This window comes from Plasmodium knowlesi (assembly GCF_000006355.2).
Source record: "Plasmodium knowlesi strain H genome assembly, chromosome: 8".
Lineage (NCBI taxonomy): Eukaryota > Apicomplexa > Aconoidasida > Haemosporida > Plasmodiidae > Plasmodium > Plasmodium knowlesi.
The window spans coordinates 185138-212411 of record NC_011909.2 but is presented as its reverse complement, the minus strand read 5'-3'; the positions used below and the strand labels follow the sequence as shown (position 1 = coordinate 212411).

Here is a 27274-nt window from a genome sequence, read left to right as displayed (position 1 = left end):
AAATGTATCCGTTGTATAAAAGAGGATAATGTGAAGGACCAAGATTACCTCGGCATGTGCGATATACCTTTGATGTTGTTTTTTTTCCATTTTATATCTGTAAATTGTTGAAGCTCCTCATCAAATTACGCTGCCTGTTTTCCTACCTTGCTACTTTACCACTTTGCTACTTTACCACTTTGCGACTGAGTACCCACTTGTAACCTTCGCTGTCTTCCCACATTTACTTAAGGGTCAACAAATTGTGTGCCTGTGGTTGGAAAATTTTCCCAGCCGCTAAAATGTGTGTCATTTTGAAGGAAGGCACTGAGTAAGGCTGAAGCCTATTTTTGGGGACTTCAAAATGGGACAAAAAAAAATAAAAAAATAAAAAATACAGAGCGCTAGTATCATTTTCACTGTAAACGGATAGGAAAATCCTCCATGATTAAAAGTAAGCATAAGATAAGGAAACGAATTGGGGGGAGTCCCACACGGGTTGGACACACTTGTACATGAGCTGTGTGTACTTTGGCGTGTGCAGCTGCTCAGAGAGGGGACCCCACCAATATGCCAACCCGAAAGAGTACAAATATTCCGTCAGAGCAGCCTTCTCCCCCACCCATTTTCCAAAGTTAGCGAGAAATTAAAGAAACAGTTCCTAACCTTTGAGGAGGGGAAAGACCTCGTCACGAGCACCCTCAAAACAGGAAGAGGACTTGAAATCTTGAACAAGACAATAAGCGAAAAAAATTTGCTACGAAATGCATTTCGTAAAATAAAAATTATTAACAAAATAGAAGATGAAAAAAAACGAAGCGTCTGCAAAGGGATATGTATCATACAAAGGGAAAATAAATCCCCCATTGCAAAAGCGCTTAACGAATTTTATCGAGAGATTAAAACGAATGCACATTTTAAGCGTAATAAAGTGAGAGTTAAATTTTTTATAGCCTTTAAAAAGATATATGGGCTTTTCAAAATTGAGACAGCGTGCAAAATGTACGTGCGGAAATTATTAAAGGGATTTTTGGTCAAACGATGTATTGATTGTCCTAGTAGGAGCAAAAGGGAAGGAAATAAATTATTGTCCTGCGTAGGAGGAGACCACTTCCTGCAATATATTACCAGTTGTGACACCTCCAAGGCTTATACATACATTAAACATACGCACGACATTCTTAAGAAAAAAATTCCCTTCAAATGCACACATGGTAAGAACGACCTAGGTGCTATTTCGCCAAGGCATATTCACATTGTAGAAGATAAGGCCGTCACAAAGGACTCTCCTTCAAATGTCTACACCCTTATCCCCCTGACACCGTACTATTACCAAAATTTACCCTCCATAAAGCTGTCTCGTGATTGAAGGTTCTTTTCTTTTTTTCTTTTTCCTTTTGTTCTCACGCGTGTGTGTACATGTATGTAGGTAACCAACACCGAGTCTGTTCATGTATATCTTCCAAATGAGGAACCTCCTCTCAAAAAAACAGTTAATACATATGTAAAACCTGGCAATGGGAGAATTTATCAAACAGGACAAATTTTACCCTTTTTCCGTTGAACTTCTTCTTTTGTGCTTATTTGTTCCCATTTAGACAAGCGAATGTACCCTTCGCAATCAACAGCAATGTTTAGGCAATCACTTGCCCACAGTAAGTAGCGGGTACGCAGATTTGATAGTACCCTCACCCTGTAGTACTGCCCAATCGTCGGTCGTCCAATTTGAACCATCTTAATGATCACACGGGGGGAGCGAAAGGGAAATGAGTAAAGAAAATGGAACATGGGGATATCCTTCCGAAACGGTAGGGAAATCACCCCCACCCCCCATACAAGTTCACCTAGGCACACACACACTAACACATGCAGTCATGTCATGGTAGAAATGAAAATGTCAAATGATGATGTTCTCATTATCTTGGGGGGAGGAGGGAGGGGGAACCCAAAAGGTGTGTGAAGTAATTACAGAATAGTGGTTATGCATTTTTTTTTCTTGTCACTAGAGTCTGTGCTTTGAAAATTGAACTCTCCTAGAATGATAAATGAGCGAAGTGGGGTGAGGTGACATGATAATTGAAGCTTGTGTTTTCTTGCGAGAGGGCGAATAATCTAGTAGTGCGTACTTATGCATATGGAAGGCTTCTTCTTGACTTGGCCTGTAAATAGATAGACATTCCCCGTGGACATATATAAACCAGAACAAAGGCTTACCTTATTCAATTCCCCCCTCCCTCATCCCCTCCTTAATAGATTCCAAAAGGGGGTTAAATCCCTTGTCCGGATCCTCCTAAAAAATTTTGTCTTCAATTTGTATTACTCTTTGGACAAAATTAAAGAGAACGATGGCATAAGGAGGGATGACAGTAGAAATTCAAAAATGAATAGCAGAAGGAAGTTGGACAAGTCCAAGAAGAATATTGAGAAGTGCATTGATCTGTGTTTGGTAGTGTTGAAAACGTTAGAGGGGGATCAATGCTTTTTTTCTCAGTATGTACTGGAGAACTACTCTTCAATTAAGTTAAGTCATAACGATAAAAGGAGGGAGGGGGAGAAGAAAAAAAACAACAACAAGTTTGATGATGCCCTTTTGATATACCACTCGTATAGAAATTCACAGCCGTCCATATGGAAAAATGAAGGCAAGGGTGAGAATAACGGAATATGCCTAAATGTAGATGATACCGGAAAGCACAGTGTGTTCATAGGAGATAAGGAAGTCAGCTCTTATGTTAAAAAAATTGTAACGATAGACTCGTACATAAACAAACATAAGATGTACTCCAAAAGGGAATTCATTGATGAACTAAATAATTTCTTAAATGAGTTCTATTTGAAGAAGGGACCCTCAAATGATAACCGTGCCAGGTTCGATGTGGCCCAAGAGGGAGAAGAAAAGGAGGAAGTAAAAGGGGAAGAAAAAAACATAATCGATGACGACTGCGTAACGAATAATTTATTCTCAGAGTACTTTAACAGCTGCAGAAGGAACAACAAACTGGTGAATACGCTAATAAAAGAGGTGAATTTACAGAGTTTACGAAGTTTCCATCGTGTCTTATACAAAAATATTAATTTTATCAGAATGTTTAACGCGCGAAATGATACCAAACATGAAATGGATGCCCTGCAGCTGTCTACTCTTTTTGAGCTTTGAATTCTTATTTTAGCTCAGCAGCTGTGCGGTCATGAGCAGTGAAAATGGGGGAAAGGTGTCCTTCAATTTGTTGTTGCTCCATTGGCTTTCCCATTTTTACGTACCCACGAGCACAGCACGTGCGTCCAAAAATTACTTGTTGATGTTTTTTCTTAGCGATTACGTCAATTTTTTAAGGTGGTCATCTGAGTGTTGTTTATGTCTCGTCCCCTTCTCCACTTCCTTCCCAGGCATCCTCATTTTTATTTAAACTTTGCCTCATTTTTCTTCTTATTTTTCGTTGCACTTCCGCACAATTTCTAAACGAGCAGAAGACAACTACAAGTCCATTGTGATCAGCATTTTTATCCCCCATTAAGCACATATAGCGGTTTACATATTTTTGTAGGAAGGCATTTTCTTTTTTTCCTTTTCTACGAACAAACCCTATAATTAGCAGAATGCATGAACGTTCAGGCAAAAAATCAACATTGTCGGATTATGAGCTCCAGCTAGCCAAAGCGGAAATGGTTTGTACAGTCTAAATGGCTATTTCTTTTTTTTTTTTTTTTTTTTTTTATTCTGTTCATACTACAATTGGCTACTTTAATTATACACGTGTTTACAATTTTCACCTTTTAGATGATGAACAAACTGGAAAAGTTGGAAATTGAGTCTTATGGAGAATTAGTAAAATGGGGCATTTTGGGGTAGGCGCAAAATGTTGACAAAAAAAAAAAAGGGGGAAAGCACGAAAAATAAAAAAAAGCAAACAGGGAAAGAAACACACACAAAAACAAAAGTAAATAACCTAGTAATACCACCAGGCGGAAAGCAACGCATTACACATTTATGTGGAAAAAATTTTTTACCACTTTTTTTTCACCACAGAAAAAAGCTAAATGTGGATGTTCACTGGAAAATCATCAAAGAAATGTAGAGCGTGATTTCATTGCAGAGTTTTCCAAAATGGGGAGAGTCACCAAAAGAAAATGGAGGTCTTTCTTCATGGCGAAATAAAGATGAACATCTGGGACGGATGCATTATCGATGAAGCCCCGATGTACATCAGGGTTTATATGAATTTTTTTTTTTTTTTTAACCACACGTTATTTTCTGTATATATCTGCACACCATTATACACCAACGTAAGCTCACTTAAAGAGAGTAATTTTTCCAGGCTTCTCCTGCATCAATTGAATGGCCAGTTTTTTCCCCACGATACGTTCCAACTCGTAAGTATGATATTTTGTATAATAACAAATGGAGGAGGAATTTGAGGAAGGGACTAAATTTTTAATCATTTCATAGTACATAAAAGGAAATTTGGGGGGAGAAAAAAAAATGACGTGGTTGGCCCCCCTAAAAGTACATCTCTCATAAAAAAACAATCGACCAGTAACCAGTAGGATGTTTATTCTTCCAAGTTTAAAAAGCTTTTGAATTTTTCCAATTTTTTTTTCATTCGTATATTCGTTCACCCCTTTAAAAGAAATTTCTTTTTTTTTTAAAATTTCGTATATGCGAAGGTATTCAATGTACGTTGGTAAAAAAATGAGGAGCTGCTTAATATTTGTGAGTATGTCAATTACATTTGTGGCGAAAAACTCTATGATGTTTTCCTCTATTTGGAGAATATGCGGGCATTCAATTTTTCTGAAATATTGATTTGTGTGAAAGTGGTTTCTTACACTTAGCAAGATTGTTTTGCAGAGGTGATTTGAATCATCTACGTTGAGGATCTTTCCATTACCGCCATCAATCTGTCGCCCATGTTTCTCATCGGCCAAGTGCCTATTTCCCCCTCCCTCCTGGTCTCCACCCTTCATGAACAGTTTCAAGAATCCCCTGTAATTAGTGGCCGCCTGAATTAGGGAAATGAATGTTGTATCCAAAATGCTGGAGGTGATTATGGTTTGTCTGTAGTTCTTCATGTACCCGTTTATGACATACTTGGGGATTCGATTTATGTTGGCACTTCCCCATCTGAGCAAAGGTTTGTTCACAAAATTTAGGACATTTTTTAACGTTAAAATGTTTTGCATTAAAATGATATCTGCTTGATCGATGATTAAAATTTCTATCGAAGAGAGAAAATCGTATTCGTAAAGTTTTTTTTTTTTTTTTTCATTTTTTCTTTTATTCCGATTGCCTTGCTTGGTTCGACTGCTCCTTTTTCCTCTCTGTGTTGTATCCTTTTCTTCGTGTCCCCATCCGTCTTGGTCCGAGGAGTCATCACTTTCCACCCCGTTTTTTTCCTCAGCCTCTCCATGGCTCTCCTTAATAATAACTTCTAATCCAAGAGGCGAGGTTATTAAAATGTCGCTCTCATAAAATGGACTGTACAATTGTATTTTCTTCTCATCGTCCAGTAGCTTAATTCCTAGTCTGAAACAGTCGTCGTTGTTTCCTCTGTACAAATTAATATAATCAATAGGTTTTCTTTTCTTTATGAAGACGTCTCTGATGCCTTTTTTCTCTTCAGAAGTTACATCATATTCGTCAATAAATCTATTTTTATTTTTCACCTCTGTGGGTGTTAACATGTGCATGATTAAGTCGGTGTACTCTTTTGCAATGTGTCTGAATCCACAGAGGATTAAAATTTTTGGTCTTGCAAAACTTTCATCACAGAGATCTTCCTTCAACTGCACGTTGTCTTTTTCCACTTGTTGTTTCTTTTCCAATTTTTCTATTTTTTTTTTTATATACTTTTTTCTCTTCCTCTTTTTTTTTAAGTGCGTCAGCACGTGGATGGTATTTAGGAGTCTAATGAAATGGCTGTTAAGTATATTTTGGTTTGAATACAGGATATCTACGTACGAGTTGATGTAGTGGAAGTAGCTTTTCAGTTCATCGTGATGCATGAGGTGCAGAACATTTAACTTTTTTTCTTTGTCTTTCTCTAGTCGACCGCTCGTCTTTTCATCGTCCAGGGGGGAGGCATAGGGACATTCTTCGATGATATGGTTGTCTCCTTCATTATCATAATTTTCACCAGTTTCCTGAGCTCCCAATTGATTGAAGTCATTGGTGTAGTATTCCATCAGGTATCTGTAAACGTTCCTGTTGAAATACGCTAGGGGGGGTTCAAAGGCGGAGAGGTAATTCTGCGCCCCTTGGACTATGGGTTCGTACACGTTGTAGGGGTTATCCTTATGTAAGAAGCACTTTGGGATCGTGTCTAGGATATTCAGGAGGTAATACGATACGTGGTTTTTCTCCCTATAGCTGGAGAAAAAATGCGGTTTCACTTGGACATCGCGGAAGAGTTCTCCCTCCGGATCGACGTGATTGTCTGTGTTATTGTCGGCGTCATTGTTGTGGTGGTTCTCTGTCTGACTGTCGGTGTGATCGTTAGTATGCTCCCCGGTATGGCGCTCACCTTTGGAGCCACTAAAAATGTTCGTTTCCAGGAAGAGGTTAGACGTAACGTAGGCCTCCTCGATAGTTTCGTTTTTCCTGGCTCGCTCGGCGCCATCCGTTTTCCCCATTTTGCTTACTTTTTTTGCGCAAAATTTTTGCAAAAATTTCTCGTCCACGTTTTGGCAAAAGGTGAAGAAGTAGTCCATTTTATTTTCTTGCAACTTGTACGATTCGTTCACATAATTCTCGAAAATGCATTTAGCTTTATATGTATAGCAGTAATTGGGGTGTGGCTGAATTCCTTCCGAAGCTTCTTCGCTGTGTGCTTCGTTCCTTTTCAAGGAGCACTCATCCGTTGGTCTCCTTCCCTCAGTTGTTATGTGTTTACATTGATGACTCTCCCATTTGAAGGAGCTCTGTCTTCCGATATGTTGTCTCCTCTGATTTTTTACACTTGTTATTAGAAAAGACATGTACAAGTCGTCTACATTTTTTGTAACATTTATTTTGGACTCTCTGTTCTGAGGATTTGAGATGCCTTTTTTCGAGTCCTCCTTGTTTGGGGAGTTTCCTCGGTTTTCTTCTTCATTTGATGTGATCCCTTCAGAAGTACCTGCTAAAGTGGGTCGCCCATCTAAACGTTTTTTCTTAACGTGCTTATTGGTATCTCCATTGGTTCCTCTTTCCTGTTGTTCCTTCTTTTTTAAAATTTGCAAAAAAGTTGTATGGGCTGATTTATTTTTCCTTTCTTCTCCATCTTCTTTTCCTTTTCCGTTTTTTCGAGTCGGTTCTTCAAGTTCCTTTAATTTTTTATATTCCTCAAGTATCAAGTGGTTAATTTGTTTTCCATTCTCATCTCCTTTTTTGTTTTCATCTACACCTGGTTCTTCACTCTTTTTAACTTTAAACGAACTGAGTTGTTTCAATTTTTTTTTTTTTTCCTTTTTTACATACTCCAGTTCGTACAGCTCGTTCAGCGAGGTGATTTTCCTCTTCCCTCGCCGGTTTCGTTTCCCCATTTGTTTGTTAATCAGGAAAAGGAGGCGCGCTCCGTGGATACAGTTACCGATGCAAGGGAATAGAAGAAGGAGACTGTTTTCCTATTATTGTTGGAAACGCCACGTGGTATGCATGTAGTACCATCTGGTAGGTTTAACCTTTGGGGGCGTTTCTGCCGTGGTGATTTCGATCACATGATGTTGGTTACTGGGAAATGTTACGACTCTCGATGACTACAGAACGACTTGTAGAAATTTTGCAGAACGGGCAAAAAGGAGTAACAGAAAAAAAATATATAAATAAAAAAATAAGCAAAGGAATAGCAAAAAGTGGAGAAGGAAAAAAAATAACAAGACCTTTTAACATAATGCCGCGCGAAATGCGAACAAAACGGAACAGAAACACGACATGACCAGGTCGTTTGCATCCCGGTTTTTAGCCTTTTTTTTTTTTTTTTTTTTTTTTTTTTTGCCCACTTCGCAAATATGCGTCGGCAGAATGGGGCAAATATTTCCAACGGAGGAGAAAGCGATATAATTCACCGGTTTCGTGGGGGAAGGGGGCAATAAAAAACCCTTACCGTTCGCGCGTAGATTGCATTTAGCGGGTTGCAAACTTCTGGAGGTGCTCCCGTTGGTAGTTTTACTACCCAAGGGAGAATGATCCACATTGCCCCTTTGAAACACCCTGATGCTGATGATGCCGCGCAGCCGAGGGGATAATCGGAAAAAGGAAAAATTAAAGTAACGACGAAAAATTAAGCAAGCGCAAGAAGTGGGGGCTATATATCTCCGTAGAGGCTAGAGCCCAGACGGAGAGAGTGAACCAGTGTTGAGTCAAAATTATGAAATGGGCACTGCACCCCCTGGTGGTTGGCCTGATAAGTGTGCCCCTTACAGAAACATTCAAGGGATGCCTTCCTTCCTTCTCCAACTTGTGTGGTGATTTTCGCCCAATTGACCGGCACGTGGCATGGGCATCACCATTTGGTCGAAAGGATGGAGCAAAAATATGGAGTAGTGGACACCCAAAGAGGAAATACAAATATAGCTATGCGTACGTAAATAGGGGCAAGGATCACATGCCCGGGGGGCATAGGACAATAGGAGCGAAAGTTACAAAAAGAACAACATTGGGAGCTTTGCAAAAGGGGAACGTGGAGAACAGCGCAAAATGTATCACCCGGGGGGAAAGTTCTTCCATCGAGGAAAACCACATTTGCAATGTGCCGAATCGTGATCGCGAAAATGGTGAAGAAGAATCGGAGGAAGTCTACTTCGTTAGCACCCCGGTGTACTACGCAAATGACAAGCCACACATCGGGCATGCATACTGCAACGTTCTGAGTGACATCATATGTCGTTTCGCTAAATGGGAATACACAGAGGGAAGACGTAAAAGGGTTATTCTCTTTTCAGGAATGGATGAGCACGGGTTAAAAATTGAAAGAAAATCTAAGAAACTGAAAATTCCTAGCATGGAGTATATCAACAATATGAGTAGCTATTACCAAATGATGAATGATAAATTACATGTACATGTGAATATATTTTATAGGACAACTAGCCAATTTCACAAAAGCTTTGTACAACAGGTTTGGAAATATTTAACACAGAATGGCTACATATATAAGGGAACTTATAGAGGGTATTACGACGTAAACGAAGAAAAGTATTTAAACGAATTTGAATTAAAACAGAAGGAAAAAAACGACCCCAATATTCTATATATTGAAGAAGAAAATAGCTACTTTTTTAACATTTTAAAATTTAAAAAATTTTTAACTGATTTTTATCAACGTAGTGACGAGCTTATCTATCCATCCTACCTGCAGAAGGAGATGCTCCATTTTGTCAATCACGAGCTGAAAGATGTGTGCATAAGTAGGTACAACACGCAATGGGGAATTAAAATTCCTGGTGAAGAAAAAGGGACCATCTACGTCTGGTTCGATGCGCTTCTGTCGTATGTATCTTCAGTATTGTACATGGTGAAGAAGAGGCAACTACGTAAGGGAAATGACTCCCCTGTCATTCATTTGCCACGGGGTAGTGACACATTCTACCAGGAAGAATCTAATGAGTCTCCACGTTCTCCCCCCTCGCACGAAGTGGAGACGGACGAACTTACTTGTTCCTATGAAGATATCTTAAGCATAGTGGGTTTGGAGAATTCCCAGCAGGAGAGGGATTCCCACATGAATAATCAGGCCTTCCCATCTGATGTGACACCCCCTCCAGATGGTACCCTTTCCAGGCTCTTCCAAAAGGCATGGAATCCTCATGTACAGGTAATAGGAAAGGATATCCTGAAATTTCATGGGGTGCTTTACATCTGTTTGTTGCAAAGTCTTAATTTAAAATTGCCACAAAAAATAATATGCCACGGATTGATAAAAAGCGAAAATGTTAAAATGTCCAAAAGTATAGGAAATGTGATAAGCCCATTTGATATAGTGGAAAAATATGATCCAGATATTGTTAGACTATACTTCTTTGGCTGTGCCAATATTTTTGAAGACAAAAATTTTAAGAAAGAACATCTTGAGTCCTTCCAACTTTTTGTGCGAAATAATGTAGGCAATTTATTGTACCGAGTTATGTCTCTCTGTATGGATAATAATTATAAGCATATATATAAAGATGGACAAGCCAATTTTTTAGACTCGCCCATTTTCAGGCAATCTTCAGAAATGAAGCAGAAGTTACTAATCCTAATTCATAATAAGGATTTTGCTCTATTTTTGGAAAATCTAATGGCGCTGATAAAACAGGTGAATAAATTCTTCGTTCATCAGGAACCATGGAAATGTACAAATGATTCTGTCCGTTTTAATCAAATAATTTATGAGACCCTCGAGGGCATAAAATTTTTTTCCGTTTTTTTGTATCCAATTATGCCGCAAATTTGTTCTTCCATTTTGTACAACATCGGCTTGGACGCCTCCCCTTCGAGCGGATATTCTCTAGCCATGTTGACGGAGCCAACGCGCGAGTTTGCCCTGCGCGATTTGATTAAAATTGTGTGAAGGGTAACATTTAAAATGGAGCGCCACTCGTATGGCATGTCCCTCAATTCTTAACCCCTGTATATTGTGCTAATGGGAACCATTTCATGTCGATCCCCCCCCCCCCCTTATTAAGCTCCAATGCGAGGCCTGTTTCTGGAGAGATACAAGTGGCGGGGGACGCCCGAGTGGTATAGGTAGGGGAATTTTTTCGTGTAGGGTCGTGTGGCCCATCTGTTTTTGCCAGAGCTATTTTTCCTAAACCACGGGTGCTTCTTCGAGAACCATTTTTTGAATTTCAATTTGCATCCATGCTTTCGCATGTACTGTTCATATTCCAGTGAAGATTCTTTAATGCCATAATTAAAAGTTTTCATGACGGGTCTATCGTATGGAGCCTCAATTTCTCTTTCTTCAAAACTTTCAGGTAGCTTCCTCTTTAAAATAATTCTCCGATAAAACCACGTTCTGTCTGTCTTTAACGAATCATGAAAAAGTAGTAACTCATCAATGAAGTTAACATCCACATTGCATGACTGAGCTAGGTACTTTTTGCTCTCTTCGTGAAATATTTTGTAATCATCCGAATCCAACTCGTAGGGTAAAAATGAATTCATAACTTCGTACTGCTTCTTTAACTTCTCCAATTGTGGATTCATTTTTTTTTTATATTTATATGCCAAGCCAAAGACGTTGAAATAGTCACACAGGTCTTTTAAAAATGATTGAAATTTTCGATACGTAAATATTCCTTCATACTTCATCAGGCATTTTATGTAGTATTCAAAAAATTCCTTTTCCTTTTTTTCGTTTTTATCACTACTTTGGGAGCTATCCCCTATGTTTGTTTTTTTTTTAAATATATCTATAAAATGTTGGAATATCCCACTTTCTCCCTTTGCTCCTCCACTATTGCCGCTTGTCTTTCCCAGATGGTTTGGAGATATGCTCCTTCCGTAGTCGGTTAACTTTATTTTCGCATTTTTTAAACTTTCCTGGTTGAATGACTGTCCAATTCTATTCAATAGTGACGTCCCCCCTTGTCTCCTCTCCACTTTTAGGAAGTGGTAAATTCGTGCTTTGGGTAAGAGGGCCCTCTGCATTGTGGAGCGTTTTATCTTAGGGGGGGGGAAGCCACGACAATATTATGTAGATTGCCCACCTTCAGGTTTGCCTAAATGCACATGCACCTGAAGGTAGGTATTTCCACACCAACCACTCACCAGTGGGGTGCATCTCACTTTGTTTGTGGTAACAACGGATAGGGGTAGGTTCTCTAATGGGATACCTATAGAGAATTATCTCTATCTGCTTCGTTCTACCTGTTCTTGTGCCCCCCTTTTGCGTGCTAGGCGAAGGAGCCCCAATGTAAGGATACCCTTAAAGGCTGTAACTCCCCTGTTGGCGCCTAGCACATGGGGTACTGTTATATACCGCCCGTGCAATTTTGCAAGTTGTTGCCATGTTGAAAATGGGAATGTTACCAGGAGGTACTTGAACATAAAAATGTTGTTCTTGCGCACGGGGAGAGCTCAATACGACAGGGGGAATGTTTGAAAAAAAAGTTCAAGTGTGTGCAGTTTTTTGGGGAAAACAAACCCTACTTGCACAAAACATACGCAAACGTAGGAATGACAAAAAAAAAAAAAAAAAAAAAAAAAAAGAATAGGTAAATGAATACGTTAGCACAGACTGCGGGTTAGAGGAACTCGCAAAACACGGAAAGGAAATAAATAAATCAGAAGCATGTGAAACAAACTCTTACATTTAGCACAGAAGCGTTTCGCAGAAGAGGCAATTTTTTTAACTAGCCAAAATTACAGAAAAAAAAAAATAAATAAAATTAAAAAATTAAAAAAATATATGAACTGTTCAGGCAAATATTGTTTTACATTACTGAGAAGAAGGGGAACCAAAAAAAATGAGCAGGGCAGGGGAAGGGTGCAAACTCATATAGGTATATTGTTCTTGACGTAGTAAAAAAAACAACTAAATATTAAATACTCTGGAATTAATTTAAAGGTATGCAAGGAAAATCCCCTGTACACATTCGAAAATTTTGCGATAAGTTTTTCTGGTTTTTTCACATTCGAATTTTTATTATGCATTAATGTTTGGGGAAATTTCTTTTCATATATGACGTGGTACTGGTACTTCCTCCGTATGGTTTCCAGGGGATACGTGGCGACTTGTGATATGTATCCGGTGAGTACACCCAGGAAAATGTAGGACAAGACATTTGGCGTTTTTTTAAACAATCTTTGATAGTCTTCACTTATGTTTCTATCAGCATATTGTTCTCCCCCCTGCTTGGAATAGTCATCTTTTTCGTGAGAATTGCATTCGATAAAGTACTTGGTAAAAATTTCATTCAGCTTTATTGAGATGAGCAAATAGGGGATAAAGTTTACTAGACACAAGCTGTACCCAGCGTACAGGTGTTTAATTTCTGCAGTGTGTGTAGAGGGGGAAATATATTGGGGGAATGAACTGAACATGCATAGACGACCATAGTGTGGTCAGGTGTGCAGACGCACCATGTGCATAAGCATACATATATATATAGGAACACGTATGGATGCGGGGTATATACAGAACGCGGGTTATATAAACACGCAGAGGCGTCTTGTGTGTTCGTCCCTGCGTAGGTAATTCTTTTCCGCGTTGCTCTTACTTTTTTTTAGAATCAAATCGTATATGAAAAGTATAATACCCCTGCTACTTAGCTTCTTATTCTTAACTGTTTCATGGTTTAGTGCCATGCAATTATGAATCGTGTCTAGCGGATATGCAATTAGAGCTGCCAAGCAACTGGAGGTATACAAAAGGAAGAAGGTTGTTAGGTAATTCTTTTTGCTGTTTTCGATAGCTAGGTTGTACTTGATCTTATCGTGAAAGAGTAGTCTGAAAAAACTGAAGGAGAGGAAGTTCCATACACTTGCATGATAGCCCCACCAGAAGGATGTCAGGCCTTGGTTGGCGTATATACCTTGGGTGCGTGGAAGGGAGTGAAAGGTAAGTAGAGGTGTGTAGGCGTGTTGTATGCATGTAAGGAAACACGTCAGGGAAGGACACGAAGAAGTATACAACCGGTATAGGCATGTATAGAAGCGCGAGGGTTGAAGATATATCTTTTTCCATTCGTACTTCGCGCAGCCCGACATACCTCTTACTATATTTGAGTACGTAAAGGAGGAATTGAGCAAAACGTTTCTGAAAAAAAAAGGTTGTGTTTGTCTAATGATTACAATTCGCTCCAAGGGAGAAACGAGAAGCTTAGAAATGAGATTTGATCCTCCATGGGTTAAAAATGTCGTTATGAATAACTCCCTATATTTAATTTTTTTTTTTTTTTTTAAATAATAATTTTCCATATCAAAAGAAAAAAAAAAAAAAAAAAATGGAAAAGGCGAATAAACTACTCTGTTATAAAAATGGGGTACCAATTAGCAGAGAAATATTTCTTTTTTTCAATGGAGAAGAGGAACTGGAAAAGGAGCGTGACTCTAATCTTTGTTCGCAAAGAGAGGTGTAATACTTTATTCATTTTTTGCCTAGTAATTTTTTTTTTTTTTTTTTTTTTTATTTTTTTTTCCATCTTTTTCTTCCCTTTTCGGCATGACGTTTGAAGGAAGTTGCCCATTTTTCTGTTCAACTATTTGGTTAGGAAATTTATAGGTAAAGGGCAAAAACGGAGACCTGTGTATTTAGGGGCACACGAATAGCACTCGCTTCCATGTGTTGAGCGTTGCAATTGTCTGTACATTTTTTTGTAAAGTGTGGGAGTACCTTCACCTACGTAAGCGTATAAGTTATCTCTGCTTTGAGGCGTTTCCTCTTTATTGCTTTTTTCTGGGGGAGGTCCTCAACCGTTTGTACGAGTCCGTAAAAACATTTGCATGCGCGCATGGAAGCTCCTGCTTTGAATCTGTGGTAAGGTACCTTGGGCATTTCCGTCATATTTTGGCGTACATTTTTGTGTACTTTTCTTGCGTACATTTTTTGCGTACATTTTTTGCGCACATTTTTTACGTACATTTTTTACGTACATTTTTTACTTACATTTCTTGCGCACATGTGCCATTTCCCTGGCGCGACTTAATAGGTGCGCGCGGAGACATCCTTCCCTTGACTGGCCCACCCATACCCTCTCTGGATCGCTACGCCGGCGAGACACTCGAGCTAGGGGATCAGAGATAGCAGATCAGCCGGCTGCGACCCCTGAATTGTCGAATCCTTGCCCCCCTCTCCACACCTCCCCAACTGTCTGTACCCACGGATGGAAGGCGAAGTGACGTACAAGCGGAAGAGACCTTACCAAAATGAGCTATCCGAGAAAAACAGTCTGAACAAGAAAATCGTATTTTTTCATATGGTCTACCTGACGTTTCTCTTTATGGCATGCTTTGTAGGAGGTTAGGAAGTCTCGCCAAGGGAGGGAGAAAATCTATAGAGGGGTTGCCACATGGATACTCACTGCCATCCTATGAATTTACTACCTGTGTACACGTACCCCTATTTTTTTGGTTCCCCATTCATACGATCGATACTTTCCCAACCCATCAGAACCCACCCACCCCCTTTTCCCATAACCTCCACAGGAGTGCTTCTAGGCTTCTGGACCACTTCATACACTCCCGAGATAAAAATAATTGAAGACCATATGAACACGTTTCAATTTCGGTACATAAATAATAAAATAATAATTGGAGGAAAATTAAACATAAAAATAAGCGTTACTAATAATACGACACTGTCTTATAGCCTTTCTGCGGAGAGTGTAAAATACTTTTACTATCCGGTGGGAGCGAATCACAGCTGTCTCTTATACAACGGAGGTATTGAGAAGGAGTGAATTTGTGTCCATTGACCCTGCATGTGATAAATCTACCTTACTTATTATATCTGTGAGGGTCGTTAATAAAAGTGTATTTATGGAGGGTTCCTTTTCTGTGAACTGCAGGCCTGGGGGAAAGCTCAGCTAATCAGACACCCCTCTCACGGAAGAGTGAAATAAGCGTGCCGCGGAACAAGGACGAAAAAACCTTCCCCACGAAGTTATCCGTAAGGCGTACCAAAAAAAAAAAAAAAAAAAAAAAAAAAAAAATGACACAAAAATGTAGTTAGCAATGTGTGCTACGCGATAATGTGAGTCAACATATAGTAATGTCCATCGCGCATCATCCCACGTTTTTTCCCCCCCCCTCTCCCATACAGGTCAAAGTAAAATATTCGATACTCACCCCCTCTATCGTTATCCACACTGTGCCTTTACACCTGGGTTACGAACTGTCAAAAGAGCATAAACAAGAAGTACAGCCATTATATAACGACTGCAAGAGGTTCAATAGGCTGTACTTTTCTATTAGACTTGATGATCTATACATATCGAACGAGTTTAGGAAGGTATATAACGAGAAAAAGTATGAATTAATATTTTCCTGTAAATGTTCCATTGATGCAAATGTGGATGCCTTCTTCAATTCTACGCCTCTTTACAAGGTTGCCATTTTGGGCAACTTAGCAAATGAACCTAGTTTACTGGGATAACCTAAAACATTTTTTTACACCAGTTCGTCACCTGTCTTCATAAATTAATCCTTTTAATGTTTTGTCTGATGTGGTTCATCGGTGAGGAGTTGTCATGATCATCATGGAATGACTTAATTTGGTGATTGTCCTGTTTGTGCATTCCACATTTCAATTTTTTTTTTTTTTTTTTTTTTTTTTTTTTTTTTTTTTTTTGTCCTTTTTCAATTATTACTTAATAACTTCTTTCCATTTCTGTTGATTCGTTTGTAAATTATATACTCTTTATTTTAAGGAAAGTCTCTTTCTGGTGTACGTACCACTGCACAAGGGGGGGGGGTCGCACCGGGGGAGCGGTGTGCACTTTTCATCCCCCTATATTTTGAAAATGCAAATATTTGAGTCTCTTCTCGCAGTCGAGGGTGCACAATACGTCGTCCAGGAATAAAATGTAGGGAAGGACACACCTGCAAAATATGTCCCTCTTGACCATCTCGAAGGGTCTGGAAAGTGGGAGAGGAAGGGTATCCGTTGGCAGAATTGATTCGGATATAGGAGGAGGTGTATGCAAAGGGGCAGAATAGTGGAAAAAAAAAAAAAAAAAAAAAAAAAAAAAAAAAAAAATTGGAAGACACAAAAAATAGACCCTTTGTTAATAATATCCGAACGAACCTGATAATAAAGAGGATGCACATCACAACTGATGTCGCCAGGGTGATATTCATCTTTAGGCCGGGGAGGAAGTTTCCAATCAAACTCCAGTATATTACATTTATTAAGAACAACCAAATGATATACAGGTACCAAAGAGACTTTAACCGATGCATGATGAGGAAGTAGAAGACTGGCGCAAAGAAAATTAGCTCCGCTAGGGAAAACATACTACATCTGGGCGGGTAGAAAGAGTGATGGGGAAAGAAACAAGAAAAAAGAATGTTAACAGATCAGGTAAGGAAATATGAACCATTGTCGAGGCGTAAATTTGAATTGTGATGAGGGGTAAATTTGAATTGTGATGAGGGGTAAATTTGAATTGTGATGAGGGGTAAATTTGAATTGTGATGAGGGGTAAATTTGAATTGTGATGAGGGGTAAATTTGAATTGTGATGAGGGGTAAATTTGAATTGTGATGAGGGGTAAATTTGAATTGTGATGAGGGGTAAATTTGAATTGTGATGAGGGGTAAATTTGAATTGTGATGAGGCGCAAATATGAAGTGTTCCCCATTCACCCACTTCGGGCCTCACCTGTATGTTTTTTGAAGCTCCAACAGGATAGCGCCATCCAGCCTCCAGAAATTCTTCTGCACGAGAAGTACCGTCCACAGGTAGTCGAGGGCGGATAACATAAGGCTGTCAGGGGGGAGGGGTCGATGCGTGAGTGAGCAAACACACCGGGATGTACCACCGCAGGTGTCTACCCGTATGTGTATGAATATCTGTACGAACATGTGTACGAATATGCATATACGGGAACGTGTACCCTTCGGGGTGCTTCTACCCACCCATGGGGGGAAGTTCATTCTAGTTACATAAAAAGGGACAGGAGGAAAAAGCGCATTTTAATTTTGAAAATATTCTTCGGGTTCACTGATCTTGTTTTGATAATCGGCCAAAATATGAGAGCGAAAACGATGGGGATCAGTAGAAATCTAACGGCGAAAATGGATGAGAAGCTAGCCATGCGGAACTTCGAAATGGCATTCGCAGGAAGGAGGATAGTGAAAAAAAAAAAAAAAAGAAGTAAATGAACAAGCGAAGAAATAAAATAAACGAGTCTACACATGGTAATACACTTACATACTCAGTTGCGCATTTTCCATGGGCACCACGGCGCGAAGGGCGCATCGACACGCTTACCAGATTGTAGGATCCGCTGAGCTGGAGGGGTGCGACTCGTACAAAAACGGAAGAAAGGTGGAAAGTGAGGATAAGCAAAATGTGTGGGATGTAATTCTCCACATGGTAAACCAAATCGAAGGAATTTGACCAAAGCAGGTAATATCGTTCGACCTTCTGGTCTAGGAAAGCCAAGAGATGATCTCTCCTTGGAGAAATTCCTTGTCGGAAATATCCCACCTGAACAACAGAGTTGATTTTTTCTATATATTTTAAGAACCATTTAATTTTTTGGATGAAAACATAGAAGAGACAAGATAAATTTAAGAAAATTATTTTTTCATCCGATAGCAAGCTCCAGTCATGATGATATGTTTGTGATGTTGAAAATTTTCCTTCCGACTTTTTCTTTTTTTTCTTTGCGTCTTCGCTGGAGGAATGTACACTTGTTTGTTCCTTACCACCGTTGTCTTGCCTGCGCATGTACATATACATACTCATGTAGTTACTTTGAGCATTCGGAGTAGCTTTCATTTTATCGTTCACGTAAGAATTTAAATTTATGTGCATTTGTGTGTCGATATCCTTTATGTTCCCAGGAAGGGGAACTCCATTAGTATTATTTTCCCATTCGTTGTCATCCAACTTTGGGTTTACACAGTCTGAGTTATCATGGTTGCATATTTGATGCTCCATTTTTTTCTTCCTTTTGGTGAAGAAGAATTCAAACCCATGCTCCTTCTGTTGTTGGAATTTGTTTTTCATCCTTTTCCCCTGCATATCGTTTTTAGGCTTCTTATTATATCTGTTCACATCGACGTGTGTGCTTCTCCTACCTGTAGTGTTCTGCTTTTCTTTTCTAAAATCCTTATTATTGTGGTGGGGAGGAATTGCTCTGGGGTTTTCATGTTTTCCTCCCCTGTGTGTATCACATTTGGACTCAAAAAATGTTTCACCATGGACATTATTTTTGTTTCTAAATTTGTAACTTTTTTTTTCTCTGTTAGTATTTTCGGTGATGCTCAGCAGATTGTCAACTGGGGTTTCTATTTGGAGTCTGTCTATCTTAGTATGGGAAGTTTGCACAAAATGGCCCCTTCCTTTCTCGGGATCTTTCTTAAACAGGATAGAATTATTATTTAGAGAATTCCTTTTCTCACTGCTTCTTTTTTTCTTTTCCTTTTTTGGGAAACCGTTTAGTTGATATTGTGGAGTGCAGTTCAGTAGACCATCATTTTTTCCATTGCTCCTTCGTGTACTTTTTTCTCGCTTCACTGTTTCTGCTTTTTTCTGTGTATCCCTATTTTTGTTATAACGTTGGGAGGCATTTTCGTCTCTGGAGGTTGCCTTTTGTTCAGGTTTGTCTCTCCTTGTTTTTTCTCTCGCTTTCGATATGTCTGATTTTCCATTTTGGTTAATGTTAGCTTCCTCCACATATTTCAAGGGAATACGATCTATACGTAAGTTTCGTTCTCTGTGATTGTTACTTTGTTTTCCTTTTTCTACTTCCTCACTGATCGTGTTTTTTTTTTTTTTTTTTTTTTTATTTGTTTTAGATGGCCATTTTCGTGGTTGGGGCGGATCTGCACGGGAATTGTTGGAGTCCTCCTCATAAGGCCTAGTTCCCCAGTGCAGCTTAATCATCTCCATCAAGAATAGAAAGTTATTTTTATTTTGATTAGAATGAAATTTGCCAATCTGTTTTCTCTTCCTCTCAATAGCAGAAATAATTAAGTACAATTTTTTATGATAAAAAACTTTTAGACAATAGTAGGGAGGGTAAGTGGAAAATAGTTTTTGGTTCCTCAGAGTGAAGAATTTATTTGCCAATCTGCTAGCCACGATTTGTGCACTGTGCATATCCTTTTCATTTTTAATATGAAAATTTGGAATGTTACAACAGAAGATTTTCCACTTTGTGTGAATGTAGTTGTTTAAGTCCAGGAGCACATCGGCTAGCTTCACAAAACAAACTTGCTGGTATTCATTTATGTAGGGGAACATTAAAATCATATTTCTTGGGTTAGCTATAGAATTAGAAAGGGCTTTAGAAAAGTAGTACAAATAACGGTAATAAATCATACTAAAAAAGACGGCAGTCAAGAGGAAGAGGAAAATGTAAATATCGACGGTGGTGGAGTTTATGGATACGTTTATTACTAGGATGGTAAGAATGAGAAAGGTATCTAGAATGAACAATGTTCTTAGATGGTATCTAGTGAAGTAGAACATAAGACATATAGGGAAAAACACCATGTTGTTAAAACAACCATTGAGTTCAAGAAGCAGAAATGGCAACACACACGAGATGAAGAGTAGGAGAGCGAATGTCAGATCTGATAAGATACATCGGTCCAATATTTTTTGTATCGAAAAGATAATCAAACTTATTATGAAAAGACCTCCTTCTAGATTTGTCGCTAGGTTTCCTTTGCTTTTTTCTTTGGAGAATCCGCCTAGGAGGAAGAGCGAAATGTTCAGAAGGCACAATCCGGCCGTTGTGTCCTGCGAGTCCAGCACAAACACATGCTTCAAGTCCTCCCTGTTGACGAACGTCGTCCTTGGGGAGGAAGGGGGAGGAGATTCACACGTGAAGAGATGATATCCGATAGGGAATGTACCAAGCAGTTGTGCTATAGGCGGGACATTCAGGCGTATCGAATGTGGCACACCATGTGTGTGTCCTCCACTTTTTTAAGTATTCAACAGGGAGTTACCCATACAAAGGCCACTTCCCTTGAGCATCCACTTTTTTACGTTTAAATAGGGAATCAAAACCCTGTCTGAGAAACTCAGCCGTGCTAAAGCACTATGCGCTTTCTTCCCTCAGTGGATACCTTGTCTTAATGTCCTTTTCCACCCGGAAGGACATCCGCCTGGTGCTCGCTAAGTAGGAATAATGCTCCTTCGTGAAATATTTGAGCATTTTCGAAAATGGGAAAAAAAAAAGGGACCAAATGGTAAAAGCTCTCTGGGGAATATACTACAGTTGGACAGTCATACAACACTGGTTGTTGTTATAGGAACGTGGATTTCTCACATCCAGTAAGGAACAATGCCAAGTGTAAGCAGTTTGCTTTCCAGCCTGACGTTGTTCACTTTGGGGAAGTAGCTCACAAATGGGGGGATGTCACCACATAACCGGGTAGCTACCTGTCTGCTGCTACCATATACAATGGTTACAGGTATTTTTTTCTCGTTCAAAAGGGTGATGATTTCGCACTTTTGGAAAATAGAAAAATGGGAAAGTGTATACTGGGAATTCCGTATCCATGTGCACACGCGAATATTAGGGTTTGACTTAACATTTCAGAACGATTGATGATAAACTTTGTTTTCCTTTTTCTTACAAAATTGTACGCCCGTTAACAACACCACAGTATGGTGCAGCATCGCTAAAAGGTATGACATGACCAGAAATTAATTTATGTGTGAATTTGGACATGAGGGGTGCATATGTCCCCACAGCAGAAGGGCACCATAGGGGCAATTATTTTTCCATTTCCATGGTGGGACAATACCTAAGGTACATATGCATTTGTGAAACGCGAATACATTTGGCACACATGGGGGAGTTATCATTTTTAGCAACTACAGTATATATATCCTTTTTTCTCAGTGCCAGTTGTGGAAAACTATACCACAGCGTGCGCAAGCAGGGGTTATGATAGGGGTTAATATGAAAGGGCTACGCGGGGATGTGCACATTCAAATTTAAGAACGTCTGCGGAGTGAATTCAGTTCATCATACCTACTCCTTTGCTGTGCACACATGGGAAAGAGAACTACAGATAAATCCAAAAGGTCTTTTCAGAAAAAGTGGCATAGAAAAGTGCTACTTTGGAGCGCAAAAAAAAAAAAAAAAAAAAGAAGGAAAAATATTAACTGTTCATATTATTTCGCAAAATGGCTAAAAAAAAAAAAAAAAAAAATAACCATTTTGTGTGCAAAGGTGCAGTGCCAAGGCGAGCATATCTCAAGGTATGTAAACAAATGCACAAAAAGGAAAAATGAGTTTCAGATAATATTATCGTATATTTTACTTAAACGCGTTTGAGTTCTCTCTGTGTGACATGCATGTGGATATTCTTCCTATATTCTTTTTGGTATATACCGAGTTTGGTGTTGGTCAGCTCGGACCCCCCACAAGGTACAAGCTGCAGGAATAAAATTACACGCGGGAGAGACTTCCCTTTTATAAAGAAGACTGGTGTACTCCGTTACCAGAAGGCTGCTTTCGAACCTCTTTGGCTGTACCCTTTGAGAACGCTGGCTCATATTTCATCATTTTTACATATTCCCCCAACGGAATGCGTTATAAATAGCAACGCGAGATAAACTGCGAAAAAGTTGCCCTTTTGCCATACCGAACAAAATTAAAAAAAAAAAAAAAAGAAGAAACCCCTTGCACACAATAAGAAATAAATTGATTAAGCTTATAGGTGAATATTTTATTTTGCTACTTAACCCGAGGCAAAAATATTTTTGTGCCGTTCGGATAGAACGCGGTGCGTGTACATATGTGTAAACGAAAAAAAAAAAAAAAAAAAAAGAAAAAAATTATGAGCGAATTTTATTACGCAAAAAATTAAACAAAGCGGAGGAATGGTTAACTTGGAAAAATTTCCCATTACACGCTTTTCCCCCGTTTGGCATATTTGCCACAATGCTGTGAATGGCTGTTTTGCCATTTTCGAGACGCACGAATATACGAACGAATGAACGTATGAATGCTTGAATTTGAAAATTTTCGCGCACGGAAAGGAAATTTACCTTTATTTTTGCCTGTACACTGCGAAACGCGCAATCGTGCTTCCTTCCGATGAATTGGGATTCATCGTGTGCGTAAAATAATCAAGCGGAGATGTTATGCGAATAGGTATCATTTATTTGGTGTATACCGTCTATGCACGCAGGAGGTGGTTTACATGCTCTGCATTTGTGTGCCTATACATATATAAAGCATACGCAGTAAGTGCATGCGCCAAATTTTTTCTTCGAAAAAATCGGCTTTGTCGAATTAATTTTTTAACTTTTATATCCATTCATTGAGAGGGCGCAAATTCTTTGTGAATTTTAAAAACAACAGAGTGGAAAGGAACAAACGAAAGCGACGAAAAGGGAGAAAAAGTAAGTTATGTTCCAATAGCAGAATAGTGTCAAAAAGGAGATATGCAAAATTGCGAACTGCCGTGCTATTCCACGCAAACTCTTCTTTTTCCTTCCCTGCACAAAGAGAAACATGTCGACCGTTGATGAGTTGAAGTTCATATGGAATTTTTTATTTTCGGATATAACGTCAGAAAAAAAAGAAGAAGAAATAGAAGAAGAGAAAAAATACGAAGAGAACATTATTTTGTTGAAAAAATTAATGAGAACGGAAAACATAAAGTTTGAACAAAAGTACAACGCTTCCAACATTTTGGAAAAATTAAAAGAGGTGAAAGATGTTAAGTATGAAGATATTTTAAATCAATATGGAAACAATTTTTTAAATTTTTTAAAGCAATCTTTTGAAAATGTTGCGGAAGAAATTCAAATAAATGACAAAATCAAGTACAGGAGGAATGAGCTAATAAAACAGGATTTGAATAATAAGCTACAAAGTGTTAATGCTAACTATAATTTGGAGTATATTAATCTGAACAAATGTTTAGGAACGGAAGATTTTGAAAATCAGCTGAATGTAAGCTTAAAATTTAACTCCCTAAAGGATATTTTAAGTAAACTGTTAATAGAAATGAAGGAGTACGAAAATCAGTATAACAATTTAACAGAAATGGATAAATTTTTAGATGTCAAAATTTATGAACTTGAAAATTATTTGAACAAGACCGCGCAAGAGAATTCTTGAAAAAGAACGATGGAGAAAGAAGTTAGCAAGTACATCAACACACACAGAGCAGTTACACAGCTGGGGAGAAATAAAATACAATTGTAGTATTTGTATAATAGCACTATGCCAATGTGTACAGATGTGAGGGACGAATCGGGCGAAGTTTTTTCTGTTCATTTACCTATGCCGGTGGAAGCAAGCCATATTGTGCCCCAATGCACAAAAAATTGTGGCAGGATGGTCAATAAGGAAAATTTGTTATTCGATATATAGCACATATGTTGATGTTACCGAATGGATCATATTAAAACAAAAAATTTTCCTTCCATCCGATTGATTTAACCATTAGCATTATTTTTGAGAAAGCTCTTGTGGGTTTACTGGAAAGTAATTTGATTTGTTATTTTGTTTCATTTGTACTATTCCCGTCACTTGGTTCTGCTGTTACGATGCCGTTATATTGCCATTATAATACCATTATTTCCTCTTTTTTTGTGTGTGTGCTTATTAAGGAGCTACTTAATATTTAAGGCTAATGGGGTGGGAATAATATATCAACGAAACAGACTTCTATAATTTTTTATGTGCAAATTTGTTTGGTTTATTATTTTTTTTTTTTTTTGTAAAATTATCACATTTTCGAAAAGTTAAAAAGGACAATGATTGTTATCATAAGGGAAACATCGAATTTTTTTTTTTTTTCTTTTTATTAACAATATGGGATTTGTATAATGGAAAAAGTAAGCAAATATATTGGAGTCCTACAATTGAAATTTTGTTGAGAAAAATGATTTCAGTTTATATACGTATGCAACACAAGAAAAGAAAGCATTTGTACCTGAGTACGTGCATATATGTGTCCGCTGTGTGCGTCGTTACGCTTTCCCGTGAAACGCGTTAAAATGTTACTATGTATTTATGCAAATTTGAAAAATATCAAAACATTCAGGGAGTTATTAAAAAGCAGTAACAGAATGGGATTATGTGGTCGTCGTTCATGTGGCATTATATATATGTTTATATACGTATATCTAGTACACTTTTATGATGAGCAGTTTGTGGCTACACTATTCTATCGTACCTTTTTTAATCATATTTTTTTTGCTTTAAAAATGTAGAGGAAGCAAATTTATTGAGGCGTCTAACACAGCATAGATTATGTGAATATACGATTATGTGGTGTATTGCGGGCTTGGGAAAAAATGCAACTCGAAAAGTGGAGTGATACTATTTTTTACGACCTGCTAAGTGGGAAAATCAAGTAAAACGATACAGATCGAACGTAAAGGGAAAGATCACTGCATTTTATTTTATGAAACTGTGGAGAAGTTTACGCCTGCTTGTAGTTTTTATCTATTACAGAGCATATATCCTCGAAAAGGCAGAAGTGATTAAAAAAAAAAAAAAAAAATGGGTATAGCATAAGTTGAATATTCGAAATGGCTATTCCACCAAAATGGCTGTTTTGGCTTTGTTTTACTTTAGGCAGTTTTTTTTTTTTTTTTTTTTTTTTTTTTTTACCTGAACGGTTCAGAATTATACGCCAAGATATGCAAAGTAATATGGGAAAGGCGAAAAGGTGTAAAATAGCAAAAATGGAATGAATGGCAAAGGTGCACATATATGTATATTTGTAATTCTGTCTGTATGCGTGAACATACAAATGTGTGTTGATTTAAGGAATGGAAGTTAGACATAAAATTTTTAATTTTTCCTTTTTGGAATAATTTGTACTTGAAACTGTTGTCGAGCATTTTACCATTTGTGCTTTACACATGTTTGTCATTTTGCACTTAGCCAAATAGTGCTTAAGAAGTGATATATTAAAAAAGAACGAGAGGAATTTATTTTAATACTCATTTTTGCAACGCTCAAGGAAATTTTTCGATAAAAATTTTCGATAAAATGTTTCGAGAAGAAACTGTCTCAACGATGGTGAATTATGCAACTATACTATTAAATTAAATTTGTCAATCATGCAGAACTCCGGTGCGTCATGTCAAAAGATGTTGTCACTTTTTATTTTTATCAAACGTGATGACTGTGTGGAATTTTCGCATGTACAAAAGGGTTGACAAAGGAGTTCAGCACTATGGCGCTTTGGCGGACTTATATGCATGGTCGTATGATTGTATACCAATACGAATGGGGCAAAACTGTGGAAAGGGTGAGGGATCACGCCGACTTAAATTCTTAGCATTTTTTTTTTTTTTACAGCTCAATTGGAAGATACCATATTTTATCAGCTGAACGGATCGAATTATTAACAGTTACGGCTGCTGTGCTCTTTTACAATTTGGAAAGAGTATTAAAATTTATATTCTGTCACAGTAAAGTGGGTACTCCTCCCCCCTCTTGTGTATATGGGTGTTTATGTATTGGGGGGAACTACCATGTATGAATGTATATACGTACACGGGTAATGAGGAATTGCTAACATGTTTTAGAGAGGATTCACGCGCTCTGATTGTTGGGGTCGTGACAAAGAATGGTACATTTGGCTGTATTATAAGTTTGGATAATAGGGGCTATATTCCTGTGTAGAAAGAGGGGGAATTTTCATCGAAGACCGATTAATTGAATGATTGTTTATGCACGCGGTGTGGAACAGGGCACGTGGATGCTAAGCTGTTCGAGAAAAAGCAGAGGAAACCATAAACACACTTATGGACATATTCAGTTTGCCAATATATAAGCGTCAAACTAAGAGGGGCTACGTAAAAGTTGTACCTATATATATTGAAAGAAACAACCTTAAGGTCTTGCACATATGGGCATGAGTACACGTTGAGCCCCTTGCCCTTCACCTTATATGCATTTTCGTATTGGAAGCTTTCCGAAGAACATGTATAAGAGTTAGCTACTTTGTAAGGCGATTTTAAAGTGGGAATTCCAGCAGGGAGTTAGTAAATCAGTTGTGCTCATACGTTTATATGTATATATATGTATGTTCCAATGCCAAGAGGATTAAAAAAAAAAAAAAAAGGAAAAAATCACAAGAAGGAAGGTGTAAAATAATCCAAACACAATTATATTCTGTTCCTTAGGCGTATAGGTATATACATGACTTGCCCATACCACGCACCAGCTAATTTTTATAAACAAAGTGAGAATCCAACGGAAGAAGAAATGCCAAGTGATTGGTGGATCACCCCTGTGTAATATTACCTCTGCGAAGGTTATAAGGGTAAATATTTCGCCATTTGTGCACGATCCTTTTGATTTTCCCGAAATGAAGTTGCCTTTCGGACGAGTGATAAATGGGGGGGGTTAAGGTGCTCCCCCCCGAAAAAAAAAAAAAAAAAAAAGCGAAAGAAGTCAATGGAAAAATAAAAATTTACATTGTGTAGTGCATGTATATATGTAGAAACATGCATATAATTGAATGGGGCATTTTTGTAACCAGCAGTTGGAAATAAGAAAGAAAAAAAGGATTTTGTCATAGGAACGTCGAGTTATTGTGCATACATATATATATATATATATATATATATATATATATATATATATATATATATATATATATATATATGCGTACACGTATTTGCTACTATATTAAGAGCACCAAAAAAAAAAAAAAAAA

The 27274-nt window shown here is 38.1% G+C and overlaps 10 protein-coding genes across 10 annotated transcripts; 6 read left to right on the top strand and 4 right to left on the bottom strand.

Annotated features, from left to right (window-relative positions):
- Positions 1 to 423: 423 nt before the first annotated feature.
- On the top strand, positions 424 to 1348 carry PKNH_0804100 (conserved Plasmodium protein, unknown function; the record flags this gene model as incomplete). Its single annotated transcript, XM_039113967.1, has 2 exons — positions 424 to 433; positions 615 to 1348. The coding sequence occupies 2 exons, from the start codon at positions 424 to 426 to the stop codon at positions 1346 to 1348; spliced, it is 744 nt and encodes a 247-aa protein (XP_038969601.1).
- A 410-nt stretch (positions 1349 to 1758) lies between these two features.
- PKNH_0804000 (conserved Plasmodium protein, unknown function) lies at positions 1759 to 3136 on the top strand (the record flags this gene model as incomplete). Its single annotated transcript, XM_039113966.1, has 2 exons — positions 1759 to 1787; positions 2233 to 3136. 2 exons carry the CDS (start codon positions 1759 to 1761, stop codon positions 3134 to 3136), a joined length of 933 nt encoding a protein of 310 aa, XP_038969600.1.
- Positions 3137 to 3576: 440 nt separating this feature from the next.
- Positions 3577 to 4055, top strand: PKNH_0803900 (conserved Plasmodium protein, unknown function; the record flags this gene model as incomplete). Its single annotated transcript, XM_039113965.1, has 3 exons — positions 3577 to 3645; positions 3758 to 3825; positions 4007 to 4055. 3 exons carry the CDS (start codon positions 3577 to 3579, stop codon positions 4053 to 4055), a joined length of 186 nt encoding a protein of 61 aa, XP_038969599.1.
- Positions 4056 to 4269: 214 nt separating this feature from the next.
- Positions 4270 to 7500, bottom strand: PKNH_0803800 (uncharacterized protein; the record flags this gene model as incomplete). The annotated part of the gene is made up of 1 exon (XM_002258643.1): positions 4270 to 7500. The coding sequence occupies one exon, from the start codon at positions 7498 to 7500 to the stop codon at positions 4270 to 4272; it is 3231 nt and encodes a 1076-aa protein (XP_002258679.1).
- Positions 7501 to 8324: 824 nt separating this feature from the next.
- PKNH_0803700 (methionine--tRNA ligase, putative) lies at positions 8325 to 10508 on the top strand (the record flags this gene model as incomplete). The annotated part of the gene is made up of 1 exon (XM_002258642.1): positions 8325 to 10508. One exon carries the CDS (start codon positions 8325 to 8327, stop codon positions 10506 to 10508), a length of 2184 nt encoding a protein of 727 aa, XP_002258678.1.
- Positions 10509 to 10618: 110 nt separating this feature from the next.
- Positions 10619 to 11590, bottom strand: PKNH_0803600 (conserved protein, unknown function; the record flags this gene model as incomplete). Its single annotated transcript, XM_002258641.1, has 1 exon — positions 10619 to 11590. One exon carries the CDS (start codon positions 11588 to 11590, stop codon positions 10619 to 10621), a length of 972 nt encoding a protein of 323 aa, XP_002258677.1.
- Positions 11591 to 12436: 846 nt separating this feature from the next.
- On the bottom strand, positions 12437 to 13861 carry PKNH_0803500 (ADP/ATP carrier protein, putative; the record flags this gene model as incomplete). The annotated part of the gene is made up of 3 exons (XM_002258640.1): positions 12437 to 12936; positions 13162 to 13476; positions 13654 to 13861. The coding sequence occupies 3 exons, from the start codon at positions 13859 to 13861 to the stop codon at positions 12437 to 12439; spliced, it is 1023 nt and encodes a 340-aa protein (XP_002258676.1).
- A 905-nt stretch (positions 13862 to 14766) lies between these two features.
- On the top strand, positions 14767 to 16037 carry PKNH_0803400 (conserved protein, unknown function; the record flags this gene model as incomplete). Its single annotated transcript, XM_002258639.1, has 4 exons — positions 14767 to 14902; positions 15089 to 15325; positions 15451 to 15551; positions 15705 to 16037. The coding sequence occupies 4 exons, from the start codon at positions 14767 to 14769 to the stop codon at positions 16035 to 16037; spliced, it is 807 nt and encodes a 268-aa protein (XP_002258675.1).
- Positions 16038 to 16383: 346 nt separating this feature from the next.
- On the bottom strand, positions 16384 to 20781 carry PKNH_0803300 (conserved Plasmodium protein, unknown function; the record flags this gene model as incomplete). Its single annotated transcript, XM_002258638.2, has 6 exons — positions 16384 to 16519; positions 16689 to 16904; positions 17265 to 17369; positions 17549 to 17706; positions 17877 to 20415; positions 20693 to 20781. The coding sequence occupies 6 exons, from the start codon at positions 20779 to 20781 to the stop codon at positions 16384 to 16386; spliced, it is 3243 nt and encodes a 1080-aa protein (XP_002258674.2).
- A 2316-nt stretch (positions 20782 to 23097) lies between these two features.
- PKNH_0803200 (conserved Plasmodium protein, unknown function) lies at positions 23098 to 23709 on the top strand (the record flags this gene model as incomplete). Its single annotated transcript, XM_002258637.1, has 1 exon — positions 23098 to 23709. One exon carries the CDS (start codon positions 23098 to 23100, stop codon positions 23707 to 23709), a length of 612 nt encoding a protein of 203 aa, XP_002258673.1.
- Between the last annotated feature and the right edge of the window lie 3565 nt (positions 23710 to 27274).